This window comes from Mercenaria mercenaria, chromosome 4 (assembly GCF_021730395.1).
Source record: "Mercenaria mercenaria strain notata chromosome 4, MADL_Memer_1, whole genome shotgun sequence".
Classification (NCBI taxonomy): domain Eukaryota; kingdom Metazoa; phylum Mollusca; class Bivalvia; order Venerida; family Veneridae; genus Mercenaria; species Mercenaria mercenaria.
Genome location: NC_069364.1, coordinates 58,800,589 through 58,823,551, shown reverse-complemented (window position 1 = coordinate 58,823,551; position 22,963 = coordinate 58,800,589). Strand labels below are relative to the sequence as shown.

Here is a 22,963-nt window from a genome sequence, read left to right as displayed (position 1 = left end):
TTAGATAGGTAAGTAGGTCATGCTAAGGTCAGAAATATAAAACTGGACTTACAGAGTAACCTCCCTTATCAATAAATCGGATCAACATTTTGACGAAATTGTAAATAAAAAATATTTTCTGCTTGACAGAAAAGGAGAGGAAAGACAGATAACATTGTTTGATATCACATAATAAGTTGCATTACATACATTTCTTATGTTTTCTTTTTGCCATTTTTTTGTTTATTCACTAAAATCTATTGTGCAATATCGTGGGTCCATTAACAAACTATTCACTGTGTTCAGTTTATCATTGCGAAACTATTCATTACCATGTCTACAGGGTCAAAAATAAAAATGTTTCCCATATACTCGACACCGCCTCCTGGCGGCGTCGAATAAAAATTCTAAATTGCCTCTCATTCATAGATTTTACTCTGGCCATTTTGACATTTTGTTTCTGGTACATGATAGTAGATTGATAAAATAAAAGATTCATTTTATAAACCATGAGCAAATGGAAAGTTCTCGAATGGGAAACAGAATTTGTAAAAGGTTCCATTCTGATCTGAACTCTCGTAGAAAAATGTCAGAAAGTTTCCCATGAAAATTAATATAGGATACGATATTTTCTGTTTGAATGTAAACGACGCCAGTTACATGAATGTGGTTTCATATCAAATTCACATTTTTAACCTGTTAAAGATTTTACGTGTAATTGTGGACCTCTGGCAGGATGCTTCAACAAACCTTAATTACGTGATGACTGTTTACAACAAACATCGGTCATCGTGAAGATATTCGACTACATGTATTAATGATTTGCGTCTAGCCTATGAAACGAGAAATTGTGGCTAGTGTCAGTTACTGAATTATTGACAGGTTTTCTCATAAAAGTAAATTTTATTTGCAACTTTGTGACATAGCTAGTAGTAATTAAGTAATTAAACCTGTTGGTGGTATTTTGTTTTGAAACACCGGTGACTAAACGGAAATAAACAATTATTTTTAAATTTTAATTGCTATAACGATATTTTGATTTGATTTTGATCAATATGCGATAAAGAAATAACTGGAAAATCAAACTGAGTAATTATCTGAGAGGAAGTATTAGTGGGTTTGGAATCTGATGTGGGAGTGATACATTTTAATATATAAGGTCCAAGATGTCTATGTCAGACATAACTACCAAATATTTCACAGTTAATCAGGTAAGGATCTTATTTTTGCAATAACAGCTTTTAAATTATGTGTTCGAGGAAATGAATTAATATAAGTTTTCGCTGAAAACTTGTTTTCAGATCCTTTACATCATTTTGATTGTAAATGTTACTGTATATATTTATGTACATGATATATCTAATAAATACTGTTTAAACTAAATTATCTGTTAACATTTTTTACAATCCGGTAAAATGTTTTCTTTTTAATTTTGATATATCTACTGTAGGTTGGATTTAACAGTTTCCGAGCTTATTTATCAGTTTTCAGTAGAGTTTTCCAATTAAAGCTTACCACTGCAGAAATAGTTTCCACGAGATATATTAAATTTTACTTATTTGATATTTTGTAGCGTCGTTACACGAGGTATAGCTTGAAATTCACAGAAACGCTGCAAAAATGAGATACATGTTTGCATACGCAATGTGTGTGATGATAGTGGTCAATGCGCGGGCTCATTTACCAGGATCAAGCAGAATGTTACCTCAACCCCTTGTCCCAGTCGGTTCACCATTGATTGACCCATTCAGGACAGGCCCTGGTATGTTTAGAGGTGAGTTGCAGATAAGGTTACACGAATTCAAGCCCTCACATATTTACAACGTATATCATAGCCTTGCAACGCCTGTAATAAGTAACCGAGATTGACTTATTTATTATGTTTTTCTAACTTGTTCATACTGTGATAACTTACGTACAAATCATCTTAAAATTATGTTCAAATCAGCCGTACGGAGGTAAAACTATACGTTTTACACATATTGTTGTGATTTCGTGTTCTGAATGTTTGTCATACAACGTTTAGAGATATTGTTTCATATAATTTATAAGATAATTCAGCTATCGTCGTTAGGTGTTTTGTCATGTAGAATTCTTTCTACAAAATTAACAGTGGTAATCACATTGTTTTCAAATAATGATAATTTTTTTTTTATTTTGGCACCTTTCTCTATTTGCAATAGCAAGTCGCTCAGCTTGTTGGCGTATCTGTAGGTTTACGAGAACAATATTACGAAACCAGAAGTTCTTTGAAGACGAACTGAAATTTAAAACTAACTACATTTGGAGCAAATTGAATCATTATTATACGGTAAAAGTGCAAAAGAAGCACGCTATACAAATGCACGTTTATATACTTTAGGCGGATGGAACAATGTATTTCTACCACAAGGACACTTGGGCAGTTTTGGTCAGTGGCCACAAACTTGGGACAGTCGAAATACCTGGAATAATGGTGTCTCTGTTATAGAAAACAGAGTGAGTATTGGATAGTAAATGTAATTTTCAAAAATAATTTTTATATATATCAATATATCTGTATCTTGCTATGAAAGTTTAATATAAATACAGTTACTGCACTTCATTTAATTTCATTGCTTATACAATATGTACAAAATTAAGATTATTTAAATCACTGTTTACATAATATCGTTCTAGTATTTCTGAGTGTTTCCGAGTCTTCCACATTTGAAGATCAGTTAATTATAAGCAGATTTGATCAACAAGAAAATTTATAACTTTAATGCAATTAAACTATTACGATTCTCTATTGGTAGAAAACAAGTTAATACTTCTTTAATTCAGTACTGAATGCTTGTAGCAGGTGACATAGTCGAATATTCAAACTGGCCATTTCACTTTTAATGACATACCTCTATATCATAGGTAAAAGTAAATTAATGCGTAATTGCCCTGGTTATATACCTTTGACTAATCCACATATACTGCACACACTCTGTAAAAAGGGAGTCACGTTCTGGAATATTTGGAACGTTCGTGGACAGTTGTAAAGACAGAAACGTTACGTGATAAATAAGTATGGCAATGAAAAGTAGGGTATGAACGTATTTTTGATGTGATTAGGAATAAAACTGTCAGAAATACACTCATAAATTTTGTTCGGGTAAATCCGCCCCAAACAAGTACTGGTTCCTATAAATAATGAAACTGTGTACCAGAACAGAACAGTGTACTTTGTAATTCCTTTTGAAAACTGCTCAGAAATGTTAGAACAGCGTTCGAGTAGACAAATGAATATGGCCTTCGATCTGTAATGTTTAAGACTGACGTCTTTTCCTGATCTAACTTATATATTCTGTTGCGGCAAAACCGAATGTCATTGCTGTGAAAAACATGTTTACGGATATACATGGTGGAACATTAAGTTATATTATGCTAAACATTTATTATTAAACGTGTATTGTACGTTGTACAGTATCAGTATATGCGTATTGTGTTTATAATATGAATATTTTTTCAGATGGGTGGTTTTAATAGCAATGCTGTGGGAAGCACAGATCCTTGGGAGCAATATAGACGGTTTAACTCAGGAATGAGAGGCATGACTGATGGTATAGATACTTCAAGAGGGATTTCAACTAATGTAATGTCATCACGAAATCAGCTTACACAGGGTCCAGTCAGTAACAATGATCCATGGAATACATTCGCAGCACAGAACAACCTGTTGAATACATTTCCAACACAGAACAACCCAGCGAATACATTTCTAACAAAGAACAATGTCAACACAAATATTCCAGCTGTAACTAATGGTATCAACCAGGGTTTTGTTAGTCCTCAGTTGTCACCAAATGTCAACAACCAGTTCCGGAACCAACCCTTCCTTTCCCAGAGTTTTCCAAATAGATTACGGGCGACTAATGGTGTATTTGTCTAATTGATAACAAACAAATAATGTAAACATAATGCAGCAAACTATAAACATTTGATGAGGAGTTATTTGTAAGGCAAAAAAGTGAGATCACACATCTGATTCATTAATCAAAACATTTACTTTGATGATTATTTTTTTTATATTTATGCTTTAATTATTAGTTTTGAATATTTTTATACATTGTTGTTTTGTAATAAAAGTAACGTTAACAAAGATACAATGTGTTGTCAATTGTTTTTCCTCCCCATATGTCTACGTATTGAAATAAATCTGAATTTTACGGTTTATTTTAATAAATAAAAATATTTAATTAGCGAGCTTAAAATTGCCTTATTGTTAATGTGGGTAATCTGGAACATCTAGGTCTTTTGCTGTCTTAGTGAAGTGTTTTTTTTTCATTGGTGATAGGAGTTTGTTACATTTATTCTGATTGGTCAAATAAAGTTGTTTTGTTGAGGCCCTGTCTCTTTTTGATTTCTATAGTATTTGTCATTGTTGTTAGTGATTTTGACTTGATCACACGTATTTAAAGTTAAACATTTTGTAGTAGTTTGAGCGGGAAATAACAGGACCCGGATAAATCTTCAGTTTTAATTTAATGAGTTAATATTTAAACAAAATGTAGACAATTTGGGAATAAGTGTTGTTTCTTATTGCCTGTTGGCCAGTACAGGCTTGGACTTGTGAACTTTCTATTTTTGTATCCACGATGTTTGTGGAACTTTTTATGTTTGTTTCAACGATATTTGTGGAAGTTTGGATTATTTGGACAGTAAGGTTTTTACTGGTAATCGTTCTGTAAAATGGTCGAAAGGAAACAGAGGCGGAAGGAGAGAAAAAATTACAAGAAAATACATGAGGGCACAGTGCAAGACTCTAGCACTGAAGAACAGTGTAAAAAGACATCTATAATTCCCGAAGGAGCTGGCATGGTAGCGAGCGGAGGGGAAATTTACGGTAGATGAAGTAGCGGTTATTACCCATGCCGGGACCTCATGTGATGACAGGTGCACTCTAAACGATAGCGAGAGTGATGACGAGGAGATGCGAGCGATAAAACAGCAATTACGAAAAGCTGAAGTTAAGAATAAAACGGTTTACCAAACTCAAACAGAAAGAAGACCTTAGAAAAGAACTGAAGCAGAAACAGGAAGAAATCAAACGTTCGAAAGGTAGGCCTGTTCATTCTGACATGTTTCCCAGTTACTGCCTTCCAACACCAACTCCTAAATTAGCTTTAGCTAGTAAATCGTCAAAAGCTGATGATAAATTATATAATTAACAATAAATTCATTACGAAAGGACAAAAAATTGATAAAGAAGGAAAACAAACAAATGTCACAATTGGGTTTTTCGGATCCAGATCTAGACGTATCCAATTTGGACAGTTCAAGTTCGGATACTGATTCGTCTAGCAGATCAGTAGTGGATGATGACAGTAATAGTAACAGCAGTGAGGAGGCAGGTTCTGATAGTAGTTTAAAGAAAAAGTTGGGAAACAATTCTAAAAAGTCAAAGAAATCAAAATCAAAGAAAAAATCTGGGATAAAAGCTAAAAATTCAGACTAAGTTAAACATGCTCAAAAATACCCTTACTCTCAACTTAGATATGGGTATGTAAGCCAAAAGATCAAATTTTAAGAGTTAAACTTAAATTTATTTGTTGCTTATTTATTTGTTGGCAGATTAAATCCAAAGAACAAAAAAGGTAAAAAAGAATAATGTATATAGTTCTACTTATAGTTTTTTTCTATCCTTAAATCATATTATGCAGCAGTGTTAAGAGAAATAGAACTAGGGGAGAAAAGCTGGTCAGATGATTTTCATTATTTTGAAATTGCCATTCTGAATAAAGTTAGCGTAACTAAAAGTGCATTGGTTAAAGGTAAGGGTCCATATTTATATAAAGCAAAAGGAGATGAAAGTACTGTTTGGTTTTGTTCTCCATATCAGAGAAATAAATGTCCCCATAAGACAGGTCATACAGTTGTTGTAAAAGGTCAGATGAGATTTGCACAACACATTTGTGCCACTTGTTGGCAGAAAGACCACAAAAAATTGCAACACCCAGACAGTTCTCCTGTCTGTGTTCATATGACTGCATGACGTTGGGATTCTAATCCAGTTATTATCTATAAGAACAAAATTGAACCTTATGTCAATATAAAAACTAAAAAAAGGTGTGGAAGAATTTTCTTCGCATATCGACAAGTTTTTTGTGAAAGAAATGAATGAAAATGCAATTATTGGACCCTTTAAAACAAATTCTTTTAGGAGTAATTTATTAATTTCACCTTTGAATACAGTGCCCAAGAAAGAAATCAATGATAGACGAGTTATTTTAGATCTTAGTAGTGCTACACAATGTGCTGTAAATAGTTTCATAGATAAAGATATGTATTTAGGAGAAAATGTTTCATTAACATTCCCTTTTGATGATTTTGTTCAACTCATTCTCGCTAAAGGTCAATATTGCTACTTACTTAAAAAAGATTTATCAATAGCTTACAGACAAATGAATATTTATCCTTCAAATTATAATCTGGTGGCTTACATTTGGAAAAGGCATATATTTTGTGATGTGGTACTGTCAATGGGACTAAGGAGTGCAGCTCAGATCTGTCAGAGGGTCACCAATGCTATAGCATTTATTCTTTTATGTTTAGGTATATCTGTTTTGAATTATGTACTTAGATGATTTAGCAGGAGCCGAAAAAATAGAGAATGCACAGTTTGCATATCTCACGTTAGGTCAAGTATTGTCAAGATCTGGGTTACAAGAGTCTGTTAGTAAAAGTTGTCCCCCTTGTCAAATTTTTAGGAGTTCTTTTTAATACAACTAATATGACAATGGAAATTACCCCAAATACCCCAGTCACACATACGGCGCGGATAGCTACGTCTAGCCACGGATAGAAACGCAGTAATCCGTATCGATCCGTACCTGAGCCGTACGGATTGGTACGGATTGATACGGATTACTACTTTAAGGTACGGCTCAGGTACGGCTCGATACGGATTACCACGTTTCTATCCGTGGTTTGACGTAGCTATCCGCGCCGTATGTATAACTGGGGTATAAAAGGTTAAAGGAAATTACAGATTTGATTAAAAATTGGTTAAATAAGGATACAGATTCTTTGAAAGAGGTACAACGGTTACTGGGTAAATTGTTTATTTATTTCGGTTTTACGGCGCACCAACACAGTATAGGTTATATGGCGCCAAACAGGACTACAAATTTTGGTTTCACATCTCATTTACATCGAAATAAAAACATGAGGTATGGAATCAAAATTTGCATACCTGCTGGAATCACAGAGTTACAGCAAAACCAAGTGTTAAGACCCTATTAGTCGCCTTTTACGATCATGCAAGGGTAAGGCAGTGGTTCCAATTCTTTTCATACATAGATCGTCCCAGAACCACATGGGGCCTGGGTAAATTGAATATTACTAGAGCTTCCCAGTAGAATATTTGTTAGTTAGTTACTAAACTGATTAAGGGAGTTGTATGGAAGAGATACTTTACAGGAATCTCATATACCTTCTGAAGTTAAAAAGGATTTGCTTTGGTGGAATGAGTTTCTCCCTTTGTATAATGGGGTTTCATTAATGGCATTTGGGTGAATGGTCAGAACCAGATCAATTTTTTCTTCAGACTCATGCTTAGAGAGTTGTGGTGGATATTGGGAAGGTTATTACTTCCATTCCCAATTTCCTGTCCATATTCTAAATAGAAAATTACATATAGGAGCATTAGAAATGTTATCTATAGTGGTATGTTTACACTTGTGGGAAAAAAAGTCAAACACCGTCGTATAACTGTGTTATGCTTACACTGCATTGAATACTGGAAAGGCTAGGTGCTTTTTTTTTTTTTACAATCACGTCTCAGAGTTTTATAGCTGCAGTAAATGAATCTGACATACGTGCCCAACATATCTTTACAAATGAAAACCGCATAGCTGATTTCTTTCAAGGTGGCATAAGAATGATAGTTTTTTACTTTAGTAAAGGATATAGATATTAAAGAATGTACGGTAGTTGATAATGATTTTGAGTTAAAAAATAACTGGTTATTTATTTGTTTCCTTACAGAGTCACAAATTAAGACTTTAAAAACTGATCTTTCAAAGTCTAACAGAATGGCATATGCAGCAGGATCCAGGAGAAATTTAAATATTCAATGGGAGTCATTTTTACTATTTTACACTTATTTTAATTTCTGAGAATTGCCAGTAGATACAAAGACTTTGCAGCTATATGATCAATTTTTGAGCAGGTCATTCAAATCTGTAGAATGTACTAAAAACTACATCAGTGGTGTTAAAGTAATGCATTTACTTTTAGGTGCAAAAATTGAACGTATCAATAATTTCATATGGTTGACTGAATAATACGTGAATATTATGGAATAAGGATCTCCTCCCCAAACTAAAGAAAAACAGAAGCCCCACCCCCCCCCCCGACCCCCATGCACCATCACGGCCGCATTAGTCATTTCACACTTTAAGCTACGAAACGTGCATGCACTCTGCGCTTTTGCATACCATTGGGTATTTATATAGCAAAACAAAACGTAGTTTTTAAAGTAAAATGTTCATGTTCTTTATTTTTTATGTAGTACATAAATTACAGAACTCATATTTTACATCGTAATTGTATTAATCATAAGCTAGGACATTTTGACAACTAAAAAAAGAAGACAAAAAAGAAGGGGCCGAAAAGAAGAGGGGTAGGGGGGGGGGGGGGGGGGGCGCAATGACCATTTTTGAAATCGTCAAGGGATACGAAATGACCAAAATGGGGACGAGTTGACTGGGGGGCGAGTTGACTAGAGGACGCTTTGACTGTAGATCACTTCGTATCAGAGTGGCAGGGGATCCGCAGAATTGACGTTTTACAAGCTATTTCCACAGGAGCCTTACAACAACTATACTGTCTAATAAAACAGCGCAGAGCACCTGCACACAATATTATCTATTCAATTCGGAAACCTGTGGAATTGTTCATCCAAAAATCAAAATATACAGTTGTCATCAGCTGTTAAATGACGTCAACCCAGATATAAACAGGAAGTAAAGATGAAATCTATATCGGCCTGCGGCAGGAAAAAGACGATAAGTAGATTCTTATACGTCTATATCCAATTATGTTACATAATACTGCATTGTATTATTAATACCTCCCATCAGTTATCTTTTTATTCCCCAAAATAAAGTAATTTGAACTTCCTCCTTACATTTTTTTCATGATATGGTGTTTATTACTACAAATTTGTAATAAAGGGTTTTGCTCTCCGATTTCACAGTGTCACAAAGTTTCAGTAGATTTTCCTATTTCAACTACCATTAAATCTCTGAAATGACAGGTATGTTCAACACTGCTCGTAGCTGTATAATAAGCTTCACTTGATATCAACAATAGACAATAGTAAGGCTACCATGAAAATAGGATCTTATAATTCTATGGATTTGCTCATTTGTTTCATTAGTTAAATTTCAATTCAAATTTTTGACAAACTTATCGACGGGTATCCAATAGTCACATCATTCCGTATACGGTACTGGCGCAGCTCAAAAGCTCTATTTTTGATGCGAAACCAAGTTATAAAAATAAATTTAAAAATATTTTTGGAGAATGTCTAACATGTACCAGAATGCCCAAATGAACATGAGTAAGTGTATATGGTCAGTCGAAAAATCTTGAAATAAATTCTTTGCACGATTAACATCCTTTAGACAATCTTTAAAAATTATGATGTCGTACCCCAGTAATTAATGTATAAGTGTTATTAAATGGCCGTACGCATGTAAGTTGGTTCTATAAACATAACAAGATGGCCAAGATAGCCCTAGGTCGCTCACCTGAATAACACACCATAACATTGTAAACATGTTTTACCTAGTGATTTCATGGAGACAAATATTCTGACCAATTTTCATTAAGATTGGACCAAAAAAACGCGGCCTCTTGAGAGTAAACAAGCATTTTATTTGATTTGACCTAGTGACCTAGTTTTTTTACCCCACATGACCATGATACAAACTTGTCCAACATTTCATGAAAACAAACATTCTGACAAAATTTTGGGAAGATTGGAGCAAAAAATGGCCTCTAGAGTGGACACAAGCTTTTCCTTTGATTTGACCTAGTGACTTAGTTTTTGACTCCACATCATTCAGATTTACAATCATCCAAGACTTTATGATAACAAACATTCTATATTTAAACAAGTTTCATGAAGATAGAATTTAAAATGTGCCCGTAGGGTGTAAACAAGTTTATTCTTTGATTTGACCTGGTGACCTAGTTTTTGACCCCACATGACCCAGATAAAAATTAGTCCGATATTTCATGCAGACAAACATTCTGACCAAGTTTCATGCACATTAAATGAACAAGTGTTAAAAAGCTTTTCCTTTAATTTGACTGGGTGATCTTGTTTTTGACCCTATATGACCCAATTCCAAACTTGGCCTAGGAATCATCAAAATAAACATTCTGACCAAGTTTCATGAATATAGAATTATAAGTATTGCCTCTAGAGTGTTAAGAATCTTTTCCTTTGATTTGACCGGGTGACCTAGTTTTGACCCCATATAAACCAGTTTTAAACTTGGCCTTGGAATCATCAAGACAAACATTCTGACCAAGTTCCATGAAGATAGGATTATAAATGTGGCCTCTAGATTGTTAACAAGCTTTTCCTTTGATTTGACCTGATGACCTAGTTTTTGATCCGACATGACCTAGTTTCGATCCAGGCCTAGAGATCATCTAGATAATCACTCTGTGCAAGTTTGTGTCAGATCAAATCGTAAATGAAACCTCTATATGGTTGAAAGAGCCAAAATAGAAAATTTAGCCCCTTTAAGGGGCAATAACTCTATAACCCATGATTGAATCTAGCCGGTTTTCGAAAAGAACCGAGATCTTATTGTGACATAAGTTGTATGTAAACGTGGTTAAAATCAAATATAAAATGTCACTTCTATCGTGTTCACAAGGTAAAAAATAACAAATTTTGGCTCTTTCAGGGGTCAAACAGGGGCCGTAACTCCGGAACTTATGGTTGGATCTGACAGATTCATCATTGAATCCAAGATTTATTGTTGCTAAAGATATTGTGCAAGTTTGTATAAAATGAAACCATAAATGAGGTCTCTATATGGCTGCAAAAGCCAAAATAACACATTTTGGCCCTTTAAGGGGCCATAACTCTGGAACCAATGATGGAATCTGGCCAGTTTTCGAAAGGAATCGAGATAATATGCCAATACAAGTTGTATGCAAGTTTGATTAAAGTTGATTGCAAAATGTGGTCTCTATCGTGTTCACAAGCCAAAAATAGCATAAGGGGCCATTACTCTGAAACTCATGATGGGATCTGGCCAGTTTTCAAAAGGAATCGAGATATAATACCAATACATATTGTATGCAAGCTTGATTAAAGTTGATTGCAAAATGTGGTCTCTATCATGTTCACAATCCAAATGAAGCAAATGTTGGCCCTTATAGGGGCCATAACTCTGGAACCCATGACGAGATCTGGCCAGTTTTCGAAAGGAATCGAGATATTATGCCAATACAAGTTGTGTGCAAGTTTGATTAAAGTTGATTGCAAAATGTGGTCTCTGTCATGTTCACAAGCCAAAAGTAGCAAATTTTGGCCCTTTAAGAGGCTATAACTCTAGAACCCATGATGGGATCTGGCCAGTTTTTGAAAGGAACCGACATATTATGCTAATACAAGTTGTGTGCAAGTTTGATTAAAATTGATTGCAAAATGTGTCTCTATCGTGTTCACAAGTAATTGTGTACGGACGGACGACGGACGGAGGGCAATCACAAAAGCCCACCCTGTCACTACGGTGACAGTTGAGCTAAAAGTAAATATCATGTAGGTTTTCCTGCAAATCTATGCTTTTCCAAACTTTTGTGACTTACTCGAATCTGCGATTCATCGAATTTAATTTCTAGAAGCAGTAACTATTTCCCGGATAATTTGATTGAATATAGTTCTGTATCAGATTTAGGACATCAAAATATTATATTTTCAAAATTTAATTACAACTGACGTGAAACGTTTATCTAAATTTGCTTCATATTGGTTGCACAAAAGAAATACATCATGTGAACAGTAAATAAATTATCCCATTATCGTGTTTGTATGCATTGTTGTAATTACCAACGAAAGACTCTTTTGTTAAAAAACATGATTTATATAACAAATTTTAAACAAATTGCCAAATTGGCGTGACCTTTGCACTACTAACAATTTTAAATTTTTTTCATTTATTTCTTTCTTTTTTCAAGGTAACCAGTGAATTAAAGCGTCGGTACATATCAACAACTTAGGGAGTGGATCCAGTATGACAACAGTATGACAACTGGCAAATAGAGATTTTCAACTTACTCCGACGCGGACTGCGGACAGCGGACTGCGTACTTACAGTAGGGGTTTTCTCAAAATATTTACAGTCGAATACCGTTACCTCGATATTCAAGGGACTGTAAAAATTGCATCGACGTATCCGAAGTTCGATGTAACGATATCGACTATCTGGGACTTCTTTGTACTTGTGTCGGACGTGTATATTGTCCGTATATCCAATGTTTTTTTCAGAGGGTTTGAAGGGGGAAATTAATAATAAAAACCGCAAATATAATTTGGTTATCAATAAAACCCGGCCCGGCCCGGCCCAAACCAGGGAAATAGCCGATTCCGATTGTACGGAAACCACCGGAAACTTACGGACGGAAGGCTAATATAATTACGAATGATATCGTGTCGATATCAACTTACATATTTAGAATTTAGTAAAAAAACACTGACTTTTATGATGCCCGCGAGGAACTTCTTTGATGAATAGGTTAAGACTGCTTGTTCTTTCTGGTTGCAAAAACGTCTTAATCTATAATTTGTAAACTTGTACACAGGAAGTCGTTATACATAGCGTTGTTTTGACGAGGCTTCTAATTAGTTCCCGAAATTTTGTATCGTTATCATTATATACTATTTTATAATCACGTTTTGTCCAAAAAGTTGTTATAATTCCTCTCGGGCCTCAAAGAGTTTTTGTTTCACCTGTGCATTCCCAAAGCCTAAATATTTCTTTGTGTCCGGTAACATGCCTAAAAACAGGTAGTAAATAGGCAGGGTTTTTTTTTTATACTTTTTTGTTCAATGAGACTTTACGGAAATTATTTTTATGTAAAAAAATGAATACGAATAATTTCTAATATCACTGAGAATTTTTAAAGAATAGAATGAGCAGTTCTTTAAAACTTTTTATTAAAACGTTTTTAAAAAATCTCAAAGGCCATAAAACATTTAGGCCATGTAAAACATTTAGGATAGGTCGGGATACCGATTACGCACGAAGAATGCAGCGTTGAATATTGAAAGGTTTTACACACGGTACCCCATATTTTTTAAATATTCCTGTATAAATATATAAAAAACAAATACTGAATTAGGTTTGTTCGCGCAGTATTCTGAGTATCTCTTGAACTTAGTCGACTGAATAGACGTACGATGAAAGTCATACATTGAATATATTGTGGTACATTGCAGTTTGTGGCATAGTCTTTGCACTTTCGATAATCGGTTTCATATTCGGCAGGTTGCTATGATGTTTTAACATCTTTTTTATTTTTTTTCCCCAAGTTTGCAAGTAATCTCTGAATAAACTGACTTACTTAAGTTATATTCAAATTAGTTAAAGACTATATAGAGTAGAATCGAGGTACAAATTTTACCTTTTTCATTTTTGTACAGATGTCTCGTAATCCGGAGGTCACGGGGTTGAATCCTGTCAGCGGATTTTGACCGTGACTCCAACAGTCCCTTCTTTCGGTGCGAATACTGGTTAGTTTCCAGGAAGCAGTCATCGAGTGTATTTCACATTAGTTGGTGAACCAAAACTCGACGCGAAAAAGAAATCTTTTAAATGGGAACAAAATTACCATTTAACTGCACTCAATATATAGAACGATTCACACTGTTTCGTGAAAAAAAGACCAAGTAAAAACTTGTTACGGTTCGTTTGGATATTTACCAATGCTCTACACTTTCAGAGTATGCATTTAGATACTTCAAGATTAAACTTCAATGGTTTGACATATCTTGCAAAACCTTGCAATTTATTTAGGTTGATTTGATATATTATTGTATACAGAATGCCCTTTCAGTCAGTTTGCTAGTGCTCGGCATTTTCGATACATAACAACAGAAGAATCGTTTGAGCCCGCTAATCATAATTTACAAATAAGTCTGGAAAAAGCAAAACAAAACTTCGAATGGATGTGGTTTCTTCAAATCTCACAAATTTCTTCATTAAGATTTCTTTGTGTGTAAATTTATCAATATCACAGTGTAGTGCAGACGATTTACTCTAACATTGCTTACTGAATGGATGTGGTTTCTTCAAATCTCACAAATTTCTTCATTAAGATTTTTTCTGTGTGTAAATTTATCAATATCACAGTGTAGTGCAGACGATTTACTCTAACACTGCTTACTTTACTATGGTCACGTGACAACACCGGAAGTGAACTGTACTTGGACTTTTAATGCTGTTTCATTCTGAGACCCTACGTTTTGTAAGTTTTTCATTGGTAGAACCAAACCTATTGTAATTATGCAAATTAAACTGTTGCTCTTTTCTTATATACAGAGTAATTGTACGATAGTTTGCAGCTTTTACGAAGGATCTGAGTGTAATTCTCCAGCTAAAATGGTTTGTTAAACTGCCTATGTGTGGCCAAATCCATAAAGCATCTCAGAAAAGTTTTAACCTTACATATTTTTTTCAACTTTACGATAAAGAAAGTGTAATGAGCGGGATTTTCCAAAAACAAGTTGCATCCTTCATAACTTGTTTAAATAATAGTAAAAATTGATCTTCACCCGTTACACAACTGTTCTATTGTTCTCTGCGGGTTAATAACCAAAATGAATACCTACATACCATACCTTCGCACGTGCACAAGTATCATACCATACCTGCGCTCGTGCACAGGTATAATATCATACCCGAGCACGTGAAAAGAATGTTAGATGAGTTCAAACTGTAATGTTTATTTAATATCATGTTATTGTCCGTAGGTTTGACCTGACACTTGAGAATATTCCGTATATTTTCCGTAAATTAATTCTGGGTGTATGAAGTTAAATAGCGATATAAATATCGCGTATATATTTCTTTATGATTTTCACAATGTTACATGTGCAAATAGCTGTGCCGACAAAAACTGCATTTCTGGTTCATCTCCTGCTAACCGACCATTTCCCCCCATTTTTTTCGGTAAAAATATTACCATGTTTATCTGATCAAATCTTATGGTCTATAAACGTTATGAGAAATGTTGAATAAATGAAACATATTTAAAAGTGTCTTAGATAAAAAGAAAAAGTATTTCTCACCAGCGTTTCCTGAAAATGAATACTACATCTACAAGAGAAAACAATCAGATTTCGTAAAATATGTTAACAACTATTGTAAGAGTAAAAGTAACATCAATAACAACATTACATTGAATTTAAGAAAATGGTCTGAGGTGATTTTGAACTTGTGGTGCCGTGCGTGACAGTCAGACAGCTACCACTATGCCACCGTGCCATTGGTTATATATACTGGTTATTTCAGGATAGAAATATTTCGTAAAATAATGGAAACCCCCGAAAATACTGGAGAAGATTAATAAGTGTCAGGTCTATACTTACGGAAAAAAGACAATACCTGCGTCAAGTAGCATTTACAAATGAATACATGTACTTCTTTTTTAAATGTTGTATATTTTGACCTCTGCATTACGTTCGTCATGTTTACATGTAGAAGATACATTCACGGCTCAGTACCTAACAGGGAGGAGTAAAAGAAGAAGATAATCATTTTAATTACTGTTGTTAGATGATGATGATGAAGATGATGATGATGATAACGATCACGACCACAACCACGACGAAACCGTAAATGCAGAGTCCGAAACTAAGTTTATCATGAAAATGTTTTATAAACATGCAACCGAAGTGTGAAGTTGTGCCTAAAAGATAACAAAAAACTCCTAACAAATAATTGTTGAACAAAAATGCACTTACATTGGCGAATTAGCAGAACTCACATAAACTTTTCTAATATCATTTTACGTATTTAAATTTACCTGCTGAAGTTAAAGTAATTCCCAATATCATTTATTTTCTGACTGGAAGATGGAAAGACTTATAACTAAATAAATAAATAGATAAAAACTAACATTAAAATGACGTTGTGTAAGTCAGTTACTTACCTCATAGATCGGTGTTCATGAAATGAAAATACCCGCGCTCGTGCGGTAACACCTCGAGCGCTATGCGCTCTCGGTGTCACGATTCGCACGAGCGCGGGTATTTTCATTTCATGAACACCTCCTACTCGGTTAGTAACCTACACATATTACATTGTACTGAAACACAGGCACTTGGTTGCACTGATGGTATGTCGAAAATTCGCTTTTTAAAGAATCTTAAAAATTTGGTCTTAGGATAGATATAAAGTGAAGGTATTGCACTCCGCCATTATCGGCTATTATCGGCAACGGAACTACGGTCGACTGGTTTTGCAAACGGTAGTAAGCCACTAATTTATCGTGGCGTGGTAACTAGAACTACCTAACTTATTTCATGCGTTAATATTACATATTAACTCTGTATTACTAAAACAGATCAATGGAACAGACTGTAAAACGAACTGGAGTACATGTCGCTTTTTGCCTACAGAGCCAGAACAATAACAGAAGACACGTCAACAAAGATTGTACAAGAATTGATATTACAATTTTTCACAGAATTCATGATGGACCTCCAGAAATTTATAATTTTAACATGACATCACCGTACGTTAGGGGTTCTAACTGACCAATCAGAGAGCTGCATTTTCGAGTTCATTTGAAATTTTAAAATCAATTCACCAAACTAATTTCTGGCTGGAAGGACATTTCTTCAAAAAAAAAAAAAAAAAAAAAAAGCAATAAGATTACATATATAATAAGTTTTTAACTTTATTTAAATGACTTTCATGCTTAATTATATAGCATTTAACATAAACTAAATGAAATATATCGCACAAAGTACATTTCAGGAAATGGCAACAATATAAAATATTTTATTTCAGAGCATTAAAACATTTAGAAAATCAGTTTATTTTAAAAAGACATAAAAAATCAGAAAATTAATTTACTTATTTATTTTATCTGTTCTTTCTTGAGAAAACAAACAAACAAAAACTCTTTTTCAAGACACTTGAAAGATTCTCTGAAAGATGAAATAAACAACAGCTACGATTTTAAGCAAAGAAGTTGAATAAAAAAAAAAATGTTTTGTTCTCAGATATTTAGTTTATTTTAATATGTAATATAATGCAAACAGAGAAAATGTTGAATAAGCTTGGGAATTTGTGTTAATCATAACTGATCCGTAGCGCCAAAGAGCTGACAATACATAATCTGTCACTTTTTCCAGACCGTTTTAAAATGCCACAAAATCAATTATCACAAAAAAAACCTACTTTTTTTGAAAAATATATAGATTGTACCATAGCGTAAGCATATAATAAAAAAGATGACTCTTGATTTGTTTTATTTGAAAATAAAGACATTACAACCCACACCGCTAGTTAATTCGCTACGAATTGCGAGGTCCTGCTTTCACCTCCAAAGGTAATTTGCATAATCGACTGCTCCGGATGTGACGTCATGCCGACCTGATCAAAGTGGAAATAAGTATCATTGCGCAATGTTTTTGACATGATAAAATTATGAATGGTAATAACTGATTTGGTCTATTGCTGTACTTTTTTTTTCTTGTCTCTTGATATGGTATTTTTCAAACATCTGATGTTGTTGGAGGAATACATAAGGTGTGCCTGCAGGTATAACTTCATTAGACACCTGGGTAGAACCACCAACCTTCCATGTACCAGGATAAATTCTTCAAGCGAAAGATTTCTACACCAAAGCGGGACTTAAAATCCACACTGGTGAAGAGCATGTAAATGTAACTTCTCAGTTATGATGATAGTCTGTGTAAATATTTACTTACCAGCACTATGTAGGGTTATGGAATAACCTTTTTGACATTTCACTGGTTTAAGACCACAAACACTATATAATCTATTTCATTTTCAAACTTAAAATTATCAATCCGTATTTAAACAAATCACCACTTATCTTAGACAAAACTGACTTCAAAAACTTAAAATTCTATAGCTTTCTGAACATTGCCTCCATAATATCTGAAATTTCCATCGATAAAATGGATATTCTCAAATTGCTAGCTAACCTAAAACAGACAAAGCTGCAGGACCAGACCATTTTGTCCAGTTGTCCTCCAGGAACTTAATGATGAAATTGTTGATGTTCTACTGGTAATCTTCCATAGTCTTTCTCCTCAGGCACTGTTCCCACAAAATGGAGATAAGATTTTGTTTGCCCTCTATTCAAGAAGGGGGACCCGCATGACTTGGCAAATTATCTGTTATATCATTCACTGTGTAAAACACTAGAACACATCTATGCCTCCGATGTCTCTGTCCACCTTTCTAAACGTAACATTCTTTATGACTCAAATGGCGTTTCTGAATGAGATATTGTAAAACTCAACTAATTGAGTTAATAGGTGAGCTGATTAACAGCATTTCCAGTCGTAAACAAACTGAATTAATTGTACTCGACTTCAGTAAGACTTTAAGACTTTTGTTAAGATCATGGTGTCTGTCCACCAGTCATCAAGTGGTATTATGCATTTCTACTTGATAGAAAGTCAATTTGTAGTTTTTGAGGGCGAAGTACCAATGGCATCTGGGATTCCACAAGGTTCCATCCTTAGACCTCAGTTTTTTCTATTTTATATTAGCGATCTCCCATTTTCAATCAAGTCTCAAATCCGACACTTTGCCGACGTTAATGTAGTATACATATACCTTATTATGATATCAATTCTGTGGATGGAAACAAAATCCTCCAGGGAAATCTGAACAAGCTAGAACAATGGGAAAATAATTGGGACATGGAGTTTTAATCCTTCTAAATTAGGCACTACATGTCACAAATATACAAAGCTGTCATCAAAACCAAATATTTACTCCTGGCTATATTTTTATAGTTAATTGTCAGTGCTAAATAGTGTGACAGATGTAAAATATCACTTAAATATCTTTAAATGCTAATAACGCTTAATTTCATAACCATCGCAAACAACAAACGAAACGCCAAAACATAAGCATAAAAAAACTTGTCCGTCCACAGCTAGAATATGCATATACCATCTTGCATCCAAGTAATACTATGGAATAACCTTGACCTTGTAGAATAACCTGACCACAAAGTTTCAGATGTACTGTGGAATAATCTTGACCACCCTGACCTTGAAGCTTTCAAATGGTTGTAGCAACTATAAAGTACATGTACTATACCAGAGTGCTATGGGTTTTTTTATCTTTTGTTTGTTTGTTTGTTTTGGGTTTAACGCCGTTTTTCAACAGTATTTCAGTTATGTAGTGGCGGGCAGTTAACCTAACCAGTGTTCCTGGATTCTGTACCAGTACAAACCTGTTCTCCGCAAGTAACCGCCAACTTCCCCACATGAATCAGAGGTGGAGGACTAATGATTTAAGACACAATGTCGTTTATGATATAGTCACGGAGAACACACGCCCCGCCCGAGATCGAACTCGCGACCCTGCGATCCGTAGACCGACGCTCTACCTACTGAGCTAAGCGGGCGGGTTCTTTTTTATCTTTTAATGCTTGTTCTGTTTTTTATATCACACTTACCATGCTAGCATTCCTTTAGCCTTTTCATTTTAGCTGATGTCGGACCCATCAGTCTTTTAGAACACTTTTTCAACATAACTAGCAAGTCGACGTGTATCCCATGTCTCTATCAGTCGAGAGATGACTTGACACTATGAGAGAGAGAGAGACAGAGAGGGTGGGGAGGGAGAGAGAGAGAGAGAGATTACCTGCCTGCAGCCACTTATGAAGTATATATACCTACCTTTCATACAGAAATACATTTTCAATTTTTATAAATTAAATATCTGACATGTGCATTGTGAATAAGTTCTTTTTCTATAATTTAATGTTGTGAGCTTGTTTTTGACCTTGTGTAACCAATTTATTTTTATTACATAGTTAAAAAAAGACAACAGTCATGATCAACGCTCAAAAGCCGGAAATAATTTAGTGGTTCAAAACCTTTTCATTACCCGTCATACACCGGTCATACACTTCCGTTGCCTCGTCAGGTATACCTTATATGTAATAATATCTAACCTAAAATTTTAACTTTTTTAATTAAAGGGATTCACTTACAGTAAATAATGTTTTAAATACAGGGAGCACTGGTGCACGTATAAAAACCAACAAACAGTAGGTACAGGCCAATATAAGAAAAATACTATCAGTGCAACCAAGTGCCTGTGTACTGAAAAGGTAAAATTCGCACTTCTTAACGCAAATCGCGTCGAGAAATCACATTTTAGCTCAACCTTAAATATAATTGTGACGTTTCTGTTTTTACGGAGATTAATTTATTTTTTGGGTTGTCCATTATATCCAAAAAGTAATTATGTTTTATTTGGTATAACAGGCCCATTGAAACCTATATGTTTTCAAATGGAATGACTAAGTAGTGTGTTATTTTTTCACAAATACAATTATGATAAAAAAAAAATTGAATTGTAATATGAGCAAAAAATAAACAGGGGTCTCCTTCGTTTTCGCGGTATTCTTAATTTTCTCCTACCCAATTTTCACGCGCAGCTATTGCACACTCAATTTTTACATACAAATGCTTGTATCTAAGGGAAAATAATTTAAACTCTGCAATGAGAAACATTCTTTTCCGAAAATGTTCCTGAAATGTTTTGAATGAAATAAATTGTAAAATGACTACCAGGTTCATTTTCATACTGCGGGGCTAGGAAAATTTTGACTGTGCATATCAAAGTCCCGACCAACTTAAAAGTCAGAATTAGCCGGGAAGAATTATTTCCTGTTGTGGTCTTTTAGGATTTTAAGCCCATTTTCGTCAACATTTTATTATACATTTACATTTTAAGTACTAAACTCTTTCTCTACAGTAACTTACAATTGTCGCATTGAAAAATATTAGTCACGGATAGAGTTATTTCGAGGGGTCACCCTCTCAGGAATACATTATTTATTTTATTATACCGAAAAATTAATGAAATGATTTATTTAACATTAAAAAAGTTATTACTTGCCAAATAACGAAGAAAGAATTAAGGAGGCTTTACTAGTAAGCACTTAGAAATTGTCGCGACTTTGCTGTATAAAAATACTTTTTTGATAGGTATAGTCTTGAGGTTACATATCGCTGTATTTATGGGAATACTTCAACAAAATCAGCAGCAGTAACATTCGAAAAACGGCGATAACTACGGAACATATAATGAGAGCACCCATTTTCTTAGTAGTTAGTAGTTAGTTAATTTCCAATCTGATGGTGATAGTTTCAGTTTAAAATTTGATGAAAAATTGTTTTCAAAATGTTGCATGTAGAACAAATCATTCAAAAGCAGAAAAGAAAAATAGGCCGGGTTCACACATGTATGAACACAAGATAAAGTAATTCAATCCTATGTATAAATAAGCGCATCGTCTTTTATTCAGTACGAAAGTATCGATCTCTCATAGGGAGACATGAAAATGTAATATCACATGCGCAGAAAAACAAAATAGCGTTGTTGCGCATGTGATATGAAATTATTCTTTTTATCATTAAATCTATATTTATAGTCCTTTCCATTGTTCTAGATGTAGTCACATGTTCAACGATAAAAGGTCGTATTTTCTCGAAGGCGGAGCCAAACATACATATTGAACTCCAGCTGTGACGTCCACACGTTATTACGTTAAAGCAATGCGACGTCGTGTACAATTAACCACGAAAGGTGACCTAAGGCTGCAGACATCTGTATCTAATGTTTATACTTATGAGTAGGCTGGATTTGATAATAAAACAATTGTCGCCTTTTATGTGTGGTCGATATGTGGATTTATCGACCTGTTAAAGCGATATCAAGTCGATAAATTCGCCCGAGGTTGATATTGCTTTTATCAGGCCGATAAATCTACATATGAGCCACGCCATGAGAAAACCAACATTGTCTATTGCGATAACAGAAATCGTTAGCAAACAGCATGGATCTTGACCAGACTGCGCGGATGTTGGTTTTCTCATGGCGCGGCTCAAGTCGACCTCACCAAAAGGCAATTATTGTATAGTATCACATGCGCAGAAATTGAAAATAACGATTTTGCGCACGAGATATAAAAACGCTTGTAAATATGATATATTATTCAAGTTAAACTAATGGGAAAATTGCACTGGACACTGTGTGGGGTATAATAATTTAACATCTGAATTGCACACATTTGTAATCCATGCTTTAAAATGTTCATTTTAAAAACAAAAAAGTTAACATTAGTTGTATAAGCATAGGCTGAAATAGTTCGTAGTCCGACCAGACCGGGTTTTTTTTTAATTCTGTGTTAAAAAGATATGCTAGTATTATTTCAAATATAAAGGAAAGAGAAATCAAAAATTAAATAATCAAAATAACAAAAATAACGTTAGCAGTAAATTGTTAATACACGAAAATTCATTGCTATCACTCCATCCCATTTATCCATATTAGATATTTACCGTTTTTTTATTGTTTTGTTTCAAACAGACTGAGCGGGCATGTTTCGGGGTGGGGTGGGGGTCCGGGTTCGAAACTTTGCGACCGATCTTTCATATTTTATACTCAGTTCATTCATTTCTACAACTTACTGTAACTCGGGTATCATCTCCATACATATCACCGGTTTTGTTTAAAGCTAAATATATGATTTATCATTTGAGCAACATTTATGATATTTTTGTCAGTTTTCTTGTATTTCAGGAACAAAGACTATTATTACATAGAGTTATACCTCTTCTGGAAATGTTTACTTTGATACTTTTTTATAAATTTGTAATTGCCTCCCTTTAATATGAAAAAATGTAAAAGTTGACTATTTTTTTTTAGCT

General features: G+C 34.2%; 1 protein-coding gene across 1 annotated transcript; it reads left to right on the top strand.

Moving 5' to 3' along the window:
• Positions 1–981: 981 nt before the first annotated feature.
• LOC123553415 (uncharacterized) lies at positions 982–4,081 on the top strand. Its single transcript, XM_053542431.1, has 4 exons — positions 982–1,190; positions 1,553–1,753; positions 2,342–2,457; positions 3,461–4,081. The coding sequence occupies exons 2-4, from the start codon at positions 1,600–1,602 to the stop codon at positions 3,878–3,880; spliced, it is 690 nt and encodes a 229-aa protein (XP_053398406.1). The 5' UTR covers positions 982–1,190; positions 1,553–1,599; the 3' UTR covers positions 3,881–4,081.
• The last annotated feature ends 18,882 nt before the right edge of the window (positions 4,082–22,963 follow it).